The sequence below is a fragment of the Leptonychotes weddellii genome, chromosome 9, assembly GCF_054177405.1.
Source record: "Leptonychotes weddellii isolate Sample4059 chromosome 9, ASM5417740v2, whole genome shotgun sequence".
Classification (NCBI taxonomy): domain Eukaryota; kingdom Metazoa; phylum Chordata; class Mammalia; order Carnivora; family Phocidae; genus Leptonychotes; species Leptonychotes weddellii.
In genome coordinates, this window is record NC_138377.1 from 41,752,778 (window position 1) to 41,773,098 (window position 20,321).

The 20,321-nt window shown below is 39.7% G+C and overlaps 2 protein-coding genes across 5 annotated transcripts in view; one reads left to right on the forward strand and one right to left on the reverse strand.

Moving 5' to 3' along the window:
• Positions 1–17,297, reverse strand: part of GPR137C (G protein-coupled receptor 137C) — a 66,820-nt gene extending 49,523 nt beyond the window's left edge. Inside the window, exon 1 of the mRNA XM_006735565.3 lies at positions 16,834–17,297. Within this exon, the coding sequence (XP_006735628.2) occupies positions 16,834–17,247 (414 nt within the window). The 5' untranslated portion in view covers positions 17,248–17,297. The remainder of the gene's footprint in view (positions 1–16,833) is intronic.
• A 549-nt stretch (positions 17,298–17,846) lies between these two features.
• The window catches only part of TXNDC16 (thioredoxin domain containing 16), a 110,058-nt gene continuing 107,583 nt past the window's right edge, over positions 17,847–20,321 (forward strand). For 2 of the 4 annotated variants that reach the window (XM_081830501.1, XM_081830504.1), the window contains exon 1: positions 17,847–18,094. The gene's annotated coding sequence lies outside the window, so the exon portion shown is untranslated. The remainder of the gene's footprint in view (positions 18,095–20,321) is intronic. The other 2 variants (XM_081830502.1, XM_081830505.1) reach the window with 2 other exon arrangements.

The window sequence follows — 20,321 nt, forward strand, 5'->3', positions numbered from 1 at the left end:
TTCTGTCCCTCCCCCTGCTCATGCATTCACATTCTCTCTCTCTCTCAAATAAATAAAATCTTAAAAAAAATAAAACCCTCAAATTATAGATTGCTTTATTAATGTCAGACTATTAGAATTAAAGATGTCTTGGATATCAAGGAGACTAATCACTTTAGAAATTAAACAAATGGCCCAGAAAAGTAGTGATTTGGCAAACATCAGTTAGTCAAGTAAAACAGAATTTGGACTAGAACTCAGATTACCAGACATCTAGTTCAGGGCTACTAAAGTTATACTATTTAAACAGATCTCTTAACAAAGTTAAAGTTAAAAGATAACAAGGACACAATTTATAAAAGTTTGTCTTTATTTAAAACACATTGGGTGAAAAGTTCTACTTTGCTGAGTTAGACATTCTGATTTTATTTGTGGAGATAGATAGAAGTTTCTTTTAAACTCCGTGAATTGTTCAACTATCCAAATCAATACATTGATCACATACATAACAGTACCAGATGCTTAAGCATTTGAGTTTAGGACCTCTATTTTAAAGGAAATGTTCTTTTTGAGGGTAGGAGGGAGATAAGTGGAAAAAGAGAAAAAAAGAAAAGATGGGTAGAGAAAGTTCTCCTGTGAAATTATATATTCAGGGACTCCTTTACCCCAGAATATTTAAGATATGGTGAACAAGGGCTTCATTCATTCAGTAAATATTTATCAAACACCTAATACATGCCAGGTGTTAATTTAGATGCTAGGGATACAGCAAGAACAGATTTGGTCCCTAATCCTATAATGCTTACAGTCCAGTAAACTCCCACAAATAAAATTGAAAATGTGCAAATGATACAAAGGAAAGGAGCATAATGCTCTGAGAGTCTATAATTTTGGAATCTAATCTGGTTGGATACTTGGGGTGAAGTCTTTCCTGAAGAAGTGTCACCCTGGAGCTGAGAGTTAACTAAGCAAAGGAAATAACAGTCTAAGAAGAGGGAAAATAATATGGAAAGTTCTGTGGTAGAAGGGAAATGGCAAGTACAAAGGACTGAAAGAATGCTAAGTGTGGCTGGAGTGGTGAGGGATAAGGAGGGACACAGTATAAGATGAGGCTGGAATCACATGGTTAAAAAAAATCAACTAACTATATATGTATGGCTCTAATTCTGGTTTATTCTGCTCCATTGATCTGTATGTCTATTTTTCCCCAGTATTATAATGTCTTGATTACTGTAGCTTTATAATAAGTCTTAAAATCAGGTAGTATGATTCTCCAGCTTCATTCTTTTTCAAAATTGTTTCAACTATTATGTGTCCTTTGTATTTCCACATACATTTTAAAAAGATTTTATTTATTTATTTGAGAGAGAGAGAGAGTGCATGCACGCACACACAAGTGGGAGGAGGAGGAGGGAGAGGGAGAAGCAGACTCCCCACTGAGCAGGGAGCCTAATGCAGGACTCTGGGCTCAATCCCAGGACCCTGAGATCATGACCTGAGCCAAAGGCAGACACTTGAGGGACTGAGCCACCCAGGTGCCCCCACATACATTTTTAAATTATCTTGGCAACTGCTACTAAAAAATTCTGCTGATATTTTAATGGGGATTGCATTGCATATATAGGTCAATTTGGGGGACAAGTGACATCTTAAAAATAATGAGCTTTCCAGGGTATATCTTGCCATTAGGACTCCTTTAATTTCTCTCAGTAGTTTTGTAGTTTCCATTGTAGAGGACTTGAACATCTATTATTACATTTATTCCTAACTATTTTAATTTGGGAGCCATTATTGTAAATGGAATTATTTTTATTTCATTTTCCAACTGTTTTCTGCTAGTATATAAAATACAGTGATATACTGCAAGCTTCTTTAATTCACTTATTAGCTACAACAATTTTTTGTTGATTTATTAGGATTTTTACCTAAATAATCATGTTACCTACAAATGAAGATAATTTTGCTTCTTTCCTTCTAATTTAAAAAAATTATTTTAATCCCAGTATAGTTAATATACAGTGATATATTAGCTTCAGGTGTATAATATAGTGATTCAACAATTCTATACATTACTCAGTGCTCATCATGGTAAGAGTACTCTTAATCCTCTTCACCTAGTACACGGATCCCCCCAACCCACTTACCCTCTGGTAACCATCAGTTTGTTCTGTATAGTTAATAGTCTGTTCTTTGGTTTGTCTCTTTTTTCCTTTGTTTTGTTTCTTAAATTCCACATATGAGTGAAATCATATTTTCTCTTTCTCTGACATATTTTACTTAGCATTATACCCTCTAGATCCACCCATGTTGTTGCAAATGGCAAGATATCATTCTTTTTTATGGCTGAGTAATATTCCAGTGTGTGTGTGTGTGTATACATATACATATATATACACACAATGGAATATGTGTGTATGGAATATATGTAATATATATGGAATGTGTGATTGACACTTGGGCTGTTTCCATGTCTTGGCTATTATAAATAATGCTGTAATAAACACATGGGTGCATCTATCATTTCAAAATTAGTGTTTTTGTATTCTTTCATATTCTTTGGGTAAATAGCCAGTATTCTTTCGTATTCTTTGGATAAATACCTAGGAGTGGATTATATGATATTCTATTTTTAGTCTGAGGAAACTACATACTGTTTTCCACAGTGGCCACACCAGTTTGCACTCTCACCAACAGTGCATGAGGGTTTCTTTTTCTCTGAATCCTCGTCAATACTGGTTGTTTCTTGTGTTTTTGATTTTAGCCATTTTTATGGGTGTGAGGTGATCTCATAGTGGTTTTGATTTGCATTTCCCTGATGATTAGTGATGTTGAGCATCTTTTCATGTGTATGTTGGCCATCTATATATTTTATTTGGAGAAATGTCTGTTCATGTCTTCTGCCTACTCTTTAATTGGATTTTTTTTGTGTGTTTTCTGTCTTTGTAATTTTTTTTTTTTTAAAGATTTTATTTATTTTATTTGAGACAGAGAGAATGAGAGAGACAGAGAGCACATGAGAGGGGGGAGGGTCAGAGGGAGAAGCAGGCTCCCCGCCGAGCAGGGAGCCCGATGCGGGACTCGATCCCGGGACTCCAGGATCATGACCTGAGCTGAAGGCAGTCGCTTAACCAACTGAGCCACCCAGGCGCCCTGTCTTTGTAATTTTTTAAAAAGATTTTATTTGTCAAAGAGAGAGAGCATGAGCAGGGGGAGGGGCAAAGGGAGAGGCAGACTCCCCGCTGAGCAGAGAGCCCATCCCCAGGGCTCGATCCCAGGATCCTGGGATCATGACCTGAGCAGAAGGCAGATGCTTGACTGAGCCACCCAGGCATCCCTGTCTTTGTAATTTTTAAGTTTTTTTTTTTCTTATTTTTTTTTAAAGATTTTATTTATTTATTTGAGAGAGAGAGAAACCACATGAGAGGGGGGAGGGTCAGAGGGCAAAGCAGACTCCCTGCCAAGCAGGGAGCCCGATGTGGGACTCACTCCAGGGACTCCAGGATCATGACCTGAGCTGAAGGCAGTCGCTTAACCAACTGAGCCACCCAGGTGCCCTTTTTTTTTCTTATTTTATTGCAATGTCTAGAATCTCTAGCACAATGGCTGGGACAAGAAGTGAAAGTACCTTCTTGTCCTAGGGAGTAACCTTTCTTCTTCTTTTTTGTTTTTTTTTTTTAAGTAATCTTCACACCCAATGTGGGGCTCAAACTCATGACCCCAAGATCAAGAGTTGTATGCTCCACCAACTAAGCCAGCCAGGTATGGGAGTAATCTTTCAATCTTTCATTATTAAGTATAATGTTGGCTGTAGGTTTTTTTGTAGATGTTCTTTATTAGATTGAGGAATTTCTCCTCTTTTGCCTAGTTTGCTACAAGTCGAGTTTTAAAAAATCATGGTTGTTGAATTTTGTCAAATTCTTTTTCTGCATCTATTGAGATGATATGATTTTCTCCTTTACACCGTCAATAAAGTTTATTACATTGACTTTTGAATGTTAAACCAATGTTGCATTCTTAGGATAAAACTTATTTTGTCAGGATATGTTTTATGTATATTTTTGGATTTGATTTGCTAAGGATTTTTGCATCTAGGTTCATGAGAGATATTTGCAGCTATTTTTTATAATTATTTTTTCTGAATTTGGTATCATTTAGTCCTCATAACAACTCTATGGGATCAGCATTATAACCCATTTATGGAGATGGAACATAGGCACAGCTAGCTGGTAAGTTTTGAGATGCACTCTCAATCACTGTCTCACTGTCTCTAACTTGTTAATGTTGCTTTCATGCTCTAGCATGTGGTCAAATTCCTTCCTTCCTTTCTCTTTCTTTCTTTCTTTCAGATTTTATCTATTTGAGAGAGAGAATGAGCAGTGGGGAGGGGCAAAGGGAGAGAGTTGTGAATTTTTCATTTTCACTTCTGCTATTGAAAAATATAAGGAACATAAGGGCGCCTGGGTGGCTCAGTTGGTTAAGCGACTGCCTTCAGCTCAGGTCATGATCCCAGGGTCCTGGGATCGAGTCCCGCATCGGGCTCCCTGCTCTGCGGGGAGCCTGCTTCTCCCTCTCCCACTCCCCCTGCTTGTGTTCCCTCTCTCGCTGTGTCTCTCTCTGTCAAATAAATAAATAAAAATCTTTAAAAAAATAAAAAATAAAAAAAAGAAAAATATAAGGAACATAAAAATTTAAGCATATAAAATATACAGGAATACAAAAAGTGATCATTCATTGAATACGACTTCCAACAACAGGGTACACTTTCTTTTTATTGACACATGGAATATTTTTAGAAATTGACCACATGTGGGGCACCTGGGTGGCTCAGTTGGTTGGGCATCTGCACAAGCAGGGGAAGCACCATGCAGAGGGAGAGGGAGAAGCAGGCTTCCCACCGAGCAGGGAGCCCAATGCAGGGCCCGATCCCAGGACCCTGGGATCACAATCTGAGCCAAAGGCAAATGCCTATGTGGAAATTAAACAACACACTCTTGAACAACCGTTGGGTTAAAAAAGAAACCCAAAGGGAAATTAGGCAATATCTCAAGACATATGAAAATGATGTTATCACAGCATTTTATATATGGCCTTTATTATGTTGAGGTAATTTCCTTTTATGCCTTCTTTGTTGAGAGTTTTTATCACAAAAGAATGTTAAATTTTGTCAAATGCTTTTCTGTATCTATTGAAATGATCACATGACTTTTATCCTTTATTCTGTTAACATGGTGTAGCACATTAATTGATTTTCCTATGTTGAACCATTCTTGCATGCCAGAGACAAATCCCACTTGGAGTATGATCCTCTTAATGTGCTGTTGGATTCAATTTGCTCATATTTTCTTGAGGATTTTTGCATCTATATTTATCAGGATATTGGCCTGTAGGTTTTTTTTTTTTCTTAAAGATTTTATTTATTTATTTGACAGAGAGAGACACAGCGAGAGAGGGAACACAAGCAGGGGGAGTGGGAGAGGGAGAAGCAGGCTTCCCATGGAGCAGTGAGCCCGATGCGAAGCTCGATCCCAGGACCTTGGTGTCATGACCTGAGCCGAAGGCAGACGCTTAACGACTGAGCCACCCAGGCGCCCCTGTAGGTTTTTTTTCATGTGTTGTCTTTGTCTGGCTCTGGTCTCAGGGTGATGCTGGCCCCATAATATAAGTTAGGAAGTGTTCTTTTCCAATTTTTTTTTTTCGAAGTGTTTGAGAAAAACTGGCATTAATTCTTCTTTAAATGTTTGGTGGAATTCTCCAGTGAAGTCATCTTAGTCTAAGCTTTGCTCTGTTGGGAGGTTTTTGATTATTGATTCATAGGTCTTTTCAGATTTTCTATTTCTTTATGATTCAGTGTTGGTAGGTTTTATGTTTCCAGAAATTTATCCATTTTGTTGGTTTGTTGGTGTATAATTGTTCATAGTGGTCTTTTATGACCCTTTTTATTTTTGTGGCATCAGTTGTAATGTCTCTTCTTTTGTTTCCAATTTTTTCTTTTTTTCTTAGTCTAGCTAAGAATTGAAAAAATTATCTTTTTAAAAAACCAACTCTTTCAGGGCACGTTCTGCATGGAGCACTGGGTGTTATGCACAAACAATGAATCATGGAACACTGCATCAAAAACTAATGATGTAATGTATGGTGATTAACATAATAAAAAATTTAAAAAATAAAAAACCAACCCTTTAATTAACTTTTTCCATTTTTTTAAATTCTCTATTTCATTTATTTCTACTCTGGTCATTGTTATTTCCTTCCTTCTACTAACTTTGGGCTTAGGTTTTTTTTTTTTTTTTTCCTAGCTCCTTGATGTGTAAGGTTAGGCTGTTTATCCAAGATCTTTTTTCTTTGTTAATGTAGGCATTTATAGCTACAGAGTTCCCTTTCGGTACTACTTTTGTTCACATAATTTTTGGTATGTTGTATTTTCCTTTGTCACAGGATATTTTCTACTTTCCTTTTTTTTTAAAATATTTTATTTATTTATTTCATAGAGATAGAGAGAGGGAGAGCACAAGCAAGTGGAGTGGCAGGCAGAGGGAGAGGGAGAAGCAGGCTCCCTGCTGAGGAAGGAGCCCGATGTGGGGCTTGATCCCAGGACCCTGGGATCATGACCTGAGCTGAAGGCAGCCGCTTAACTGACTGAGCCACCCAGGCACCCCTCTAATTTCCTTTTTTAATTTCTTCTTTCACCCAATGGCTGTTGAAGGGTGTGTTATTTAATTTTCACATAGCTGTGAATTTTCCAGTTTTACTTCTGCTATTAATTTCTGTTTCATTTCATTGTGTTCAGAAAAGATGCTTGGTATGACTTCAATCTTGTTAAATTTGCTAAGACTTATTTTGTGATTTAAATTCTCATATACCCTGGAGAAAAATCCATATGTGGTTGAGAAAAGTGTGTATTCTGCTGTTATTGGGTGAAATGTTCTGTATATGTCTGTTAGGTCCATTTGGTGTACAGTTTACTCAAGTGCTTTGTGTCCTTTTTGATCTGTCTGGATGTTCTCTCTCTTTTTAAGATTTTATTTGAGAGAGAGAGAGAGCGTGTATAAGAGGGGGGGTGGGGGAGGGAGGGAGGAGGGAGAAGCAGGCTCCCCACTGATCAGGGAGCCTGACACGGGGCTCAATCCCAGAACCCTGGGATCATGAACTGAGCTGAAAGCAGATGCTTAACCAACTGAGCCATCCAGGCGCCCCACTTTCTGGATGTTCTATCTATTATTAAAAATGTGGTATTGAAGTCTCTATTATGGTATTACTGTGTATTTCTTCCTTCAGTTCTGTCAATATTGCCTTTTATGTTTAGGTACTCTGACGTTGGGTGCATATATAATTGTTCTATCTTCCTGGTGGATTGACCCTTTTATCATTATAAAATGTCTTTCTTTGGCCCTTATGACAGATTTTGACTTAAGGTCTATTTCGTCTAAGTATAGCCACCACTGCTCTCTTTTGGTTACTATTTGCCTGGAGTATCTTTTTCTATCCCTTCACTTTCAGTTTATGTGTATCCTTAAATCTAAAGCAAGTTTTTTGTAGACAGTATATAGTTGGGTCTTTTATTTTTTTTCAATCCATTCAGCAACTCTAAGCAATTTGATTGGGGAGTTTAATCCCTGTAAATTTATTTAAAGATTTATTTTAGAGAGAGAGAGACAGTGTGTGTGAGTGGGGGGAGGAGCAGAGGGAAAGGGAGAGAATCTCAAGCAGACTTCTTGATGAGCATGGAGCCCAATGCAGGGCTCGACCTCATGACCTGAGCTGAAATCAAGAGTCAGATGCTTAACCGACTGTGCCACCCAGGCGCCCATAATCCATTTACATTAAAGAATTATTAATAAGGAAAGATTTACTTTTGGCATTTGTTGATATTTTTGTTAGTTTTGTCATTCTTTGTTCTTTTCATCACTTGCTGTCCTTCTTTATGATTTGTTGATTTTTTTTGTATTGATATGCTCTGATTCCTTTTCCTGTTGTATAACTTCTATAGGTTTTTATTTATTTAAAGATTTTATTTATTTATTTGACAGAGAGAGACACAGCGAGAGAGGGAACACAAGCAGGGGGAGTGGGAGAGGGAGAAGCAGGCTTCCCGTGGAGCAGGGAGCCTGATGTGGGGCTCGATCCCAGGACCCTGGGATCATGACCTGAGCCGAAGGCAGACACTTAACTGACTGAGCCACCCAGTCGCCCCGACTTCTATAGGTTTTTATATGTGCCTGTGTGTGGGTAGTTACCTTATAGTACACAAAAAATATAGTTATAAGTTTATTTTAAGCTGATAATAACTTGAGTTCAACTGTATACAAAAACTCTACACTTTAACTTCTCCCCCTTAACATTTTTTGTTGTCACAATTTGTATCTATTTATTTTGTGTATCTTTTAACATTTTACTGTTATTTTAATACTCTTTTCTTAACATTTATACTGGAATTAAAATGATATAATAACTACCATTGCAATAATACAGTATTCTGTATTTGTCTATATATTTATCTTTACCAATGAGTTTCATATTTATGCTATTGTGTTACATTTTAGCATCCTTTTGTTCTAACTTGAAGAATTCTCTTTGGCATCTTTCGTAAGGCAGGTCTAGTAGTGATGAACTCCTTCAGCTTTTATCTGTAAAAGTCATTATTTTTCCCATTTTTGAAGGACAGTTTTGCAAAACAAATATTATTCTTGGTTGGTAGTATTTTTCTTTTGGCACTTTGAATAGATCACCCCACTTTTTTCTGGCCTGCAAGATTTCTGCTGAAACATCTGCTTATAGTCCTATAGAGATTCCCTTGCATGTGACAAGTCTCTATTTTTCTCTCTGCTTTCTAAAATCATTTTGACTTTTGACAATTTGATTATAATTTGTCTTGGTGTGGATTTCTTTAGATTCCTTTTTTTTTAATGCTCTTTTGGCTTGTTGGATCTGGATGTTCATTTTTACCCCAGATTTGGAAGTCTTCAGCCATTATTTCTTTAGATAAGCTTTCTGGTCCTTTCTTCTCCAACTGGGACTCAATGCACATATTGGTCTGTTTAATGGTGTACCGTAAGTCTCTTTAGCTTTGTTCATTCTTCTTCATTCTATTTTCTTTTTTTTTTTTTTTTTAAAGATTTTATTTATTTATTCATGAGAGACAGAGAGAGAGAGGTAGAGGGAGAAGCAGGCTCCCAAGGAGCAGGGAGCCCAATGCGGGACTCGATCCCAGGACCCCGGGATCATGACCTGAGCCGAAGGCAGACGCTTAACTATCTGAGCCACCCAGGCGCCCCTCTTCATTCTATTTTCTTTTTGCTCTTCTAAATTATTTCCAATGACTTGTCTTTGAGTTCATTGATCCTTTCTTCCATTTGATCTAGTCTGATGATGAACCCCTCAAATGAATTTTTCACATCAGATTTTGTTGTTTCAGCTCCATGAGTTCCGTTTTGTACTTTTAAAGTATTTTCTCTTTTGAATTCTCATGCTTTGTTGAAATTGTTCATGCCTTGTTCTTTTGACCTCGGTTAGCATCTTTATGACAGTTATTCTGTCAAGCAAATCATATAATGCTGTTTCATTAGAATTTCTGAATGTATCTTGCTGATTTATTTGGAACATCTTTGCCTGATTATTCATTTTTCTTGATTTTCTGTGTTGGCGTCTGTGCAACAAACAAAACAGTCACCTCTCCCAGGGTTCACAGACTGTCCTTATACAGAAGACGGCCCTCACTAATCAGCTTGTCCAGAGATTCTGGGGGCCTCTACCAACTCTTTTTCTCCCCAGGGAAATGTAGGAAGCTGTAGTTCTGGTTTGCTTGGTCTGTGCTGAAATATGGGAGGGGAGCTATTGCTTACTAGTTCAAATTGCTGTCTCTGTTCTCCCCCTAGGTGGTTAGACTGTATTGGACCCATTAGAACTCCAAGACTGGAAAGACAGTCTTTCCTGGGGAACCCCCCAGGAAAAGTTAGGCTGCTGGATGAGTGAACAAACACCTCTCCTCTACTGAAAGAAGCTGAAAGCTAGGAGGTCTCTTCCCAGTTATAAGGTATTGCACTGGGGTCAGGGACTGGTTTCCTTACTCATTTTGGTGATTGTGGTTTTGTTTTCACCTGGGGTGCAGAAGCCATTCAGTCAGTTTCTGGATTTCTCACAAAGGGAATTTGTCTGCGAATTGTTGCTCAATTGGCTGTTTGCAGGGGGAAGGAGGGTCCATGGCTTCCTACTGCACCATCTTGCTGATGTCCCTCCTAACTTCACCCTTATTGTTGATAGTTTCATTGTGGGTAGAATTTTATGTTGCTGGTTTCTTTTTCTCAGCATTCTGATGATGTTTCACTGTCTTCTGAATTCTTTGTTAATGAAATGTCAACACTCTTAATTTTCTTCCTTTGTTAGTAATATCTACTCCGTGTAGTTTTAAAAAATTTTAATAGATATTATGTTTATTTAGTTTAATTCCAGTATAGTTAACAGTATTAGGTTCAGGTGTACAATATAGCAGTTCAGGAATTCTATACATTACTCAGTGCTCATTATGATAAATGTACTCTTAATCCCCTTCACCTAGTTCACCCATTCCCCCATGCACTTCCCCTCTGGTTACCATTAGTTTGTTCTCTATAGTTAAGTCAGTTTCTTGATTTGTCTTCCTCTCTTTTTCCTTTGTTCATTTGTTTTGTTTCTTAAATTCCTCATATGAGTGAAATCATATGGTATTTGTCTTTTTCTAGCTTATTTCACTTAGCATTATACCCTCTAGATCCATGCATGTTGTTGCAAATGACAAGATTTCATTGTTGTTGTTTTTTTTTTTATGCTGAATAATAGTCTATTGTATACATACACCACATTTTCTTTCTCCATTCACATATTGATGGACACTTGGGCTGTTTCCATGTCTTGGCTATTGTAAATAATGCTACAATAAACATGGGAGTGCATATATCTTTTTGAATTAGTATTTTTGTATTCTTTTGGTAAACACCCAGTGGTGGAGTTACTGGTTATGACAGTTCTATTTTTAATTTTTTTAGGAACCTCTATACTGTTTCCTACAGTGTCTGCACCAGTTTACATTCCCACCAATAGTGCATGAGGGTTCCTTTTTCTCCACATCTTCACCAACACTTGTTTGTGTTTTTTATTTTAGCCATTCTACTTGTTTTAAAAATATTTTGTCTTTGTTATTTTGAAGTTTTACTCTGTGTTCATTTTCATTTAGCCTGTCTTGAATTTTGGGGGCTTACTCTGAAACTTGGTGTCTTTCATAAATTTGGGCAAACTCTAAGTCATTATTCCTTTGAACAATTTCTCTGAAATTCCAGTTAGATATATATTGAACCTGCTTACTCTATTTTCATTCTCCCTTAATCCTTTGTTCATATTTTCGATTTCTTATTTTCTGGGCTATATTCTGGGTGATTTTATTCTCAGATCTTCACTAATTTAAGATTTTATTTATTTGAGAGAGAGAGAGAGAGATGGCACACAAGTTGGGGGAGGAGCAGAGGGGGAGGGAGAGGGAAAGGGAGAGAATCCCAAGCAGACTCTGCACTGAGCATGGAGCCTAATGCGGAGCCTGATCCCACGACACTGAGATCATGACCTGAGCCAAAACGAAGAGTTGGATGCTCAACCCAGGCACCTCCACTAATTTCTTTTTGTTCAATCTGTTGTTTAACCATTCATTTCAGTTTTTAATTTTTTTAAACTTAAAAACGATTTATTTCCAAATGTGCCTAGTTAACTTTTTAAAATCATATCAATACTGTTCACTTTCTTAATTCACATAAATATTTTATATTACGTATTTGATAATTCTAATATCATTAATCTTTGTAGGTAGATTCTGTAGTGAATTTTTCATTTTGAGCTCATGTCCTGTGAAATTTTATCTGTCAGGATTCTGGGTTTAAATTATACTCCTCAACAAATGATTTGCATTTGCTCCTTCCAAGTTCTTCAGGTTACTACCAAGCCCGGATACCATTAAACTACATTTTCAGGTTGGCTTTATTTTTTTCCTCCAAGGTCACAGAAGTGGTGTGAATTCAGGCTTCAAACTTGTGTGAGAATAAACTTGTTATGCATTCCCAGGGAAGACTTTTCTTCCCCAATATGTGCCTCCTTCACCCAAAACCAAGGCAGAGATAGGCACAAAGACCATCATCAACGTTTGAGAACCTGCTTATTTTTCCTAGTCCATCCACAGAAGAAATACACTTTGAGAATTCTGGGATTCAGTTGGAGGGAATGAAGTCTCTGATCAGACTTCACCACAGGTATTGCCTCCAATGTCACCTTCCCAGACCCCCAACACATAAAATTTAAAATCCAGCCTTTAAGCCAGCAGGAAGCAGCTAATAACCACTCCTAACCCCAAGACAAATATCTGTGGGGTACTTTATCATTCTGCATTCACTTCTTTCTTGTGTGTGTGGTTTCTTGCCTCTGAGGAATTTCCTCACTTACTAGCTCAATCATTCATTGAAAAAGATTAAATACTCTTTGCAGCATTTTAAGGTAGCTTTCTGAATCTCTGTTCAGCCAGATGGCCTGGGTTTCTTCCATAAACTAGGAGCTGAGAGTCAAATGCTGAGAATGAAGGGAAAAGAAAGTCTGCTGGTGAGAGGAAAGGTTTGAAATGGGGAAAGTGGGAAAGCAAATGAAATAGTAAAGCACTAAATAATAACACGTTGATGGTGTCCAGGGAAGTTCATAAGGATGGATCACTTGATAAGACTTTATAGCCTTTGGCTATATGGTAGCCCTATATCTGATACATATTAGCCCAATAACTGTGGACAAATCACACCCTGTTTGTATCTACCTATATCATGGGGTTTGTGAAGACAAGGGTTATAAAATCCAACACTGAACTAAATCACTATTTCCAGCAAATAATAACGGACTCCTGATGTGAAACTTACTTGTTTTATAGACTTTTCTATTTAATAGAATTTGTTGAAGCCAAATTAGCAAAGACCTAATTACTATGGGTCATTTGCCATGATGTAAAAATAGTATTGCTAAGCAAAACTCGAATATATTCAAGTGGTTTCATTAGTAATACTTTACCTGCGGTAATCAAAATAAACTTTTATCTAATTAAATCATGATAATCTAAGAGAATCGTAGCATTCATACCAATAGGCAATCTTTTAGGCAGAAAATATAAAGATCCCAGAAAGTACACAAATAATTTACCTCAAATGTTCATCAAAATCAAGTTAACCCTCAAATTTTAGATGGCTAAATATTTTCTAGTTTTGGCCTTTTCAAGAATGTCATTCAATAATATATTCACCATTGTTCTAGTTGCTATGAGATAAAAATATAATAAATTAACTTAATCCTTAAGGAGTTTTCATGTTAGGTGGCGAAAATGCTTTTGTGAGAAATCACAGAACATTATAATGACACCCAAGTACATGTAAGTTAAACTACACATTATTGACATATCATCAACACTTGGAAGAATATATTCATTGTCAGGGACAACGACAGCATCCATGAATGTGAGAGTTAAGATTCTGAATTTAATTTTCCTAGCTGGCATTGTGGTATTTTGGCATTGTGATTAAGTCACCATATTTATCCTGATTAAACAACTGGCATTCATGTTACAAAACTGTAAGAAAAAATGTCAATATGGGCCTTGAAGATGAACTCATTGATTTTGGCATATATAACAATACTCCAAAGACAGTGTACTATCAACTCTCATCTTAAGTCCTTTTACTTGTTTCAGTGGTAGGTAGCATCAGTTTTATCAGATAATCTTTTTTAAAGATTGAAGTCTTCTCTGGTAAAAGTACAGGAGTGTGAACCTTTCTCTGGTAAAGTACATGTTCTATTGATCATGCCAAAAAAAGCTCAGTAGGTGTTTTTAGATTAGTGTACAGTGGGTTCCTCCCCCCCCCCCCCAAGTATCTGCTTCCAGGAGATTAAGTTGAAAAGTCTAATTATTTCAGAAGGGCTACTTCTCCTTATCTCAATTCCACTCAAGTGTAGTCAACAAAAGAGTGATTTAGGCAGTCTTAACTTTTTGAAAACTTAATGAGTTTTAGAAGAACCACCAAAATGCATTCAAAGTAGTAATGGTTGTTTTTCTAACTTTGTTTTTATTCTGCTCCATGGTTTTTTGTAACTAAGTCCTTAAAGTTAGAATATTTTTAATCATAAGAAATGTATGCAACAAATGCTTTAAAGAGGCCAAAAGCAAAATGAAATTGGTATTTAATGATAGATAGTAAAGACAGAGTGATTTGGTAATCAAGAAGTGCAACTATTCAAAACAGATATAGGGCCTTTTAGTGAAAAAAAAAAAAAAATCAAATGTCAGTTTTGTCACCAGATAGATTTTCCTTACCATACTTCTATAATACCAAGAACTCACTGAAAAAGTTTCATTAATTCAGAACGATCAACAGAAAGTATACTTCCAGTTACTTGGAATTGATATAAAAATTTGAATTCAAATACTCTTTTAAATATAGATTCCTCCTGATTTTTTCTAATAATAGGGAAATGATTTCTGGTCAAGATATCACTCTTTAAACAGTTGAAAATTTGTTCTTTTAAGTACAGTTATGTGTTTTAAAATTGTTAATTTGATTATAAAAAGACAAGCATAGATAATCTACACTCTTTTTAGGAGCCACTACAAAAGGAAAAAGCTTTAGTCTATCTTCTTTTCAAATGTTTTCTAGGTTTATTGAGTTTTATTGCTTTTTGAAAAATTAAATCACACAAAAGATTCATTTAACAGGAAGACTTTTAGACATTTAAATTCTTCCCTTGGAATATCAGCAATTAAAAGTACGAAAACCCAATCTAGATATCATGCAGTTTACGCTGTAGAAGCATACTTTTAGAATTTTGAGCCTAACTATAGATGCTTTTTCTATTGTGATAGTGTTTAGCCACTTTGTGATTACCTCAAGGTGAGAGGTATGACTGGGAGAGGGCACACGGGAATAACCTGGGGCACCAGAAATGCTGTCTATCTTAATCCGGGTGGTAACATGAGTATACACATACATAAAATTTCATAGCTGTATCCTTAAGATTTATGCCCTTTATGGCATTACCTTATTTCTCCAAAAAAAGTAAAAAAGAGTGTTTAGCTACTTTATGAAATGCCCACTATTTTACAGGGAATCATTAATATGATTTTATAAGTCAAAATGTATAGGGGAAAAACAAATTATCTGATGCTCATGGCTTAAGGATTGCTAGTCACTTTCAGGTAAATTATGTCTGAAGCTAGATTTAAGCTTCAGTAATGAGAGGTCACTGGTATTCTATCAGAAATGGTGTCAGGAAGAATACGATGTATCAATTTAACTATAAAGGACCGAAGTGTTATGACAGCTTTAACAACAACTAGAAGATGAGAGCATCATCAAATAAGTGACATGACTATGGCATGATTATTTGGTTTATGATTGCCCATGTTTTTTTTTATTTTTGCTTTTCACTGTTTGGGTTTTGTCTTGCATTGCTTGGACTTCCAAAGGATGGGGAAAGAAAAGAATTCAAGTTAAATTAGTTTTGTTACTTATTTTCAACTGTTGTTTTTAATGTGGTAAAAAGCTGAAGTTATGACTGTAATTTTAAAATTATGCATTCTACTTTCCATCTATTATGGGAGGAGAGTTGATTTACGCAGAAAATATAAACAATCTGCCTCAAATGTTTTTTTTTACTTTTGCTCAGAACTATGTTAATTCTCATCACCTCCAAAAGCCTTTGAGAGGATTAGCTGCATAGACCAATATTGTTCTATATTAGTCAGTATTAAGCATATGATGTCACCTTGTTTCCTCCCCTCCTCAAGCTTTTTTTTTTTTTTTGGTGGGGGGAGGGGGAAGGGAGAGTTTTTGGGCAATTCTCAAAATTCTGTGGCTTAAATACCACTAGCTGACACACTTGACTGACAACCTTACACTCTCAAACCTGTTTGAAATGGGTCAAATACCTAAGCGCTGCAGAACAATGCAATCCAACCAGCAATTCCCCATAAAAGAGAAAGGGGGTGTGATTAGGTTCCAGCTATTAAGCAAGTTATTGCAAAAACAGTTCAGTGGTTTGTTTCTGCAATAGTCACAGGTTAAGCTAGTATTTTCTGTCTTAATTAGCTCCAAAAAAAAAAAAAAAAACCCACAAAAAACCCAAAAAACCAAATCACTAGGCTGTAAGAGGTAGGATAAATAGCTAAAGCTTGGAGCAAGTGGGGCAAACATTAAGAGCTTTATGGAGGTCTTTATATTGACCCTCGGCTTTGGTTATTGATCATTAACCCTGCTGGGGAACTATCGAACGGAATTTGTGTGAGGCTTATTGAGCCACAGGAAAGGAGATGCAGGAGGGAATATAAGCTTCTAATAAAAGAAACGCAGCAACAATAGCAGAGGAACAGCTCTGCCTGGTGACGTAATGGCTGGCAGCAGTCCAGCTTCAGCAGAGCTGCTGCTACCTCAGCATCCAACCTCTCTCAACACAGTCCAGCTTCGGCAGAGCTACCGGGGCTCCTACTTCTTGCGATGCCACTTTGTTGGTGCCACCAACACCTTACCTTGGAGGGCCAAAACACCGAACAAAGGGTGGTCCTGTTGTAAGTTGTCAGAACCCACACTCTCACTCACTCAACCCCGCCAGTCTCTCAGGAACCGAGTCTATCCGCCGCTTAAGTTTAGGGCGAGCACAGTGGCGCACACTCCAGGCGTGCCTCAGTTTCCCCAAGCTGCTCTCGGGTCCGCCTCGAACTGCCCGGCCCCCCCTCCCCCCCGCCCAGTCCTCAGCCCGAGTTGATCGCGGCAGCCCCGCTCACCCGCCCGGCCCCGCATGCCGGTCCTCCCGCCTTACCTCCGCCAGGTAGAGGTTGAGGAGACAGAGCGTGGAGAACTGGAGACAGGAGGGGAAGCAGTAGAGCAGCCAGTGCGGGAAGAAGTGCAGGTGAGCGGGCGGCCGGAGCAGGGGCAGGGAGCCGCTGAGCGAGAAGGCGGCGGAGAAGAGGGTGGTCCTGAGCGCTGCCCACAGGAGACAGAGGAAGAGGCAGAGGCTCTGGTAACTCAGCCGCCGCTCCCGGTACAGGAGCAGCCGCCACAGCTGCAGGTAGGCAAAGGCGAAGAGCGCGGCGTAGAGCAGGGCGTGCAGGATGCTCAGCGCCAACTGCACCGAGCCCGGCACCGCGGCGCCTGAGGCGGCAGCGACGGCGCCTCCGCCTCCGGGCGTCGAGGGCTCGCGGCCGGCCGCCGGACCCGGCACGGACACCCTCATGAGGGGGCTGGGGGGCCGGTAAGAGAGCGCGGGAAGGAAGGGGCCGGACTCGGAGCCGCCGTCGAGGGGGAGAAAGATTTCCCCCTTACCCCCCACCCACCCCAACCTCCAACCCCAGGAAGCGCCGTGACAGGACCCGGAGCCCCGCGCAGAGCAGCCGCGGCTCCCCGGACCCCGCCTCCTCTCCCCGCCTCCCCCCACCCCCGCCCCGGGGGTCTCGGCTCCTCCTGCTGCGGCTCGGCTCGGTAGCTGCAAAAAACAACTCTCGGCTGGAGACAATCAGCTGAGAAAGCCGAGCATTTGAGGCGCTCGCTCCGCACCGTGGACTCGCGCCGATTGGCCCAGGCGGGCACGCCCCCTGCGCGCCGCGCTCGGAAGGCCACGGGCCACAGGACCCGTCGCTCGAAGGCTCCAAGATCTGATTGGGCATCCGCTTTCCTCACTTTCTCCCTCCCCTTCACTCCCCACCCACACTGCCGATTGGCCCAGCAACTGCACGGCCCGCTCGCGCCGGCGGGAGGACTCGGTGGTCGCCTGTCACCTGGGGCGGCTCTCGCTCCGCCTCCTGCGCTTTCCATTGGTTGGAGAGGCCGCACGTAGGGAGCACGAGGAGAGGGAGGAGCCTTGAGGTTGTTTTTTGCTCTGCAGGCCGACCTCAGCGTGCGGTGGCGGCTGTAGGCGCTGAGGGCGGGGGTGCTGCACCCTAGTAGGTAGGCGCCGCGTTTCGCCGCTGCCAGCCAGCGGGGCACGGCCCCGCCTTCTGCCTCTCCTTCACGTGGCGGGAATTGTCGGCCGCGGGAACCACCTGGGTTCCTCCGGGTAGGTCTTGCCCGCAGGTCTCGGGCAGGTAGGTGACAGCGCGGGTCCTTCAGTGGAGGGGCTGTGGTTTCTGTCTGCCGGGATGGGGATTCAGCCTGGCGGCCGTCCCCTAACAAGGGCTGCGCCACTGAGCTCTGGAGTTTGGCTTAAAAGGGGCTTCACCTGCATCCTTCTGAGGGGCGTTTTGCTTTCATGAGCCCTTTGTGGGGGAGAGGGGATGGAATGAGGGAGTGAACTGAAGCTTTAAGCAAAATTCTTCCTCGGGAAATGTCTCTTAGAGGAGTGATATTAGGATGAGATGGATGTCCACAGGAGATGTGAATAGGGGGAATGTGGGTCTTTGAAACTTAGAATTTGGAAGGATGCTCTGGGCACAAGTTTAGGGAAAAAGGCAGAAACAGAACTGTAAGGCTGATGAATGTCTAGGGAGCTTGTACTCCTTAAATTCCGTATGTATTCCTTCAAGCCTTAGTCCTGTATTTGGTGGATGGTGGCGCTCTTCTTGAGGCTCAGAAAGGTACAAAACAAATGCTATATTATGTTATTGCTGTAAATAAGCGAGGAATAGATCTTCCAACGTATATTGGACTGACGACATTTGCTCAGTAGTGCAAACTGATGAGGAAACAATTTGTCTTCTCCTTAGAGTGAGTGGCACATCACAAATTCAGTATCCTTTTGAAAGACACTGCTACATTTAGTGGTGCAACTAAGACTCAGCCTTTGGTAACTCACCATCCTTTGTCCTAATGCTTTGTGTTAAGAGTTTTGCTACCTTCTTTCCTAGCTAAGTGATCCACAGGGAACATTAAAGTCTATTTTGTACTCCAGGTTCTGGGACAGTGGTTCACCCAGGCACCAGATACTCATGTGTTTTGGATTCTTTATAGGTATATTGACAAACTGATGTTTAGGCCTGGCACAGTTATGTGGATCTCTCACATGAAACATTCAGCTGAGCAGGGTGTACAGTGCAGCCTAGAGCAGAGTACAACTTGTTGAAAGAAGTTAATAGGTCTGAGTTAAGCAGTTATGTGCTTAAGCTTGTAAATTTTTTTAAAGGGAAATTATTATTCTTTTTAAAAAATATTTATTTGAGAGAGAGCAGGCACGAGCGCAAGGGAGAGGGAGGAGTAGACTTCCCGGTGAGCGGGGATCCCGATGTGGGACTCTATCCCAGGACCTTGGGATCAGGACCTGAGCCTAAGGCAGATGCTTAATCGACTGAGCCACCCAGGGGCCTGTTAAACTTGTAAATTAAGCATGAACTCAGAGTTCTGTGATTTTAGGCACTCATAAAATGAGGGGAACCTCCTGTTCCCTGACATGCCTATTTTTGTATCTTCCATAACGATGAGGTACATGTTTCAGTTCACGAATAGACTTTCACCATGAACTGGTTTTTCTTTTTCTCCTATATTCTCTACTCAAAGTTGTGGTAAACAACATCTGGATAGTACCCATACTAGTTTTAGGTCTTTGCTTGTGAAATTTCTTATTTCAGAGCAAGTCCAGATGGCTGTCTCTTTTCCTCTTCCTGTTTTGGGGGTACATGAAGGGTGCAGATAGAGGATTTTGCCCCAACTGTCTTGAAGGAGCTCTGAAGTAGAGAGATGTTGACTCCTTTTATTGCTTCCATCGAGTCTTAAATGAAACTTTGATGATATCTAACCAACATTTTATTTGAAGCTGGTTCAGTGAGCAGGTTTTTTCCAGTAGCAGCATTAAACTATAAGCTAATTTTTGCCAGAATGTTCTTACAAGAAGTGTGTAAGCATTATATGCCCCATTTGTTGCAAAATATGAAATGTGTCTTTTCCCTGAGAATGATGCCCACAGAACTTGGTATAATTTGTTTAATGTTTGCAGTTGTTAATTTCCTCTTTTTCTTGAGAGAGAAAACTTTTAGTTTTATGGTTAATCATAAGGGAAATTTAAGTGTATAAAGGGAAACTAACCAAGGTCTTCTAGAAAAGCTTGCTGCTTGATATTCTAAAATTTGTTATTTATTTATTTATTTATTTTTATTCTTATGTTAATCCCCATACATTACATCATTAGTTTTAGATGAAGTGTTCCATGATTCATTGTTTGTGCATAACACCCAGTGCTCCATGCAGAATGTGCCCTCCTCAATACCCACCACCAGGCTAACCCATCCTCCCACCCCCCTCCCCTCTAGAACCATGTTTGTTTTTCAGAGTCCATCGTCTCTCATGGTTCGTCTACCCCTCCGATTTCCCCCGCTTCATTCT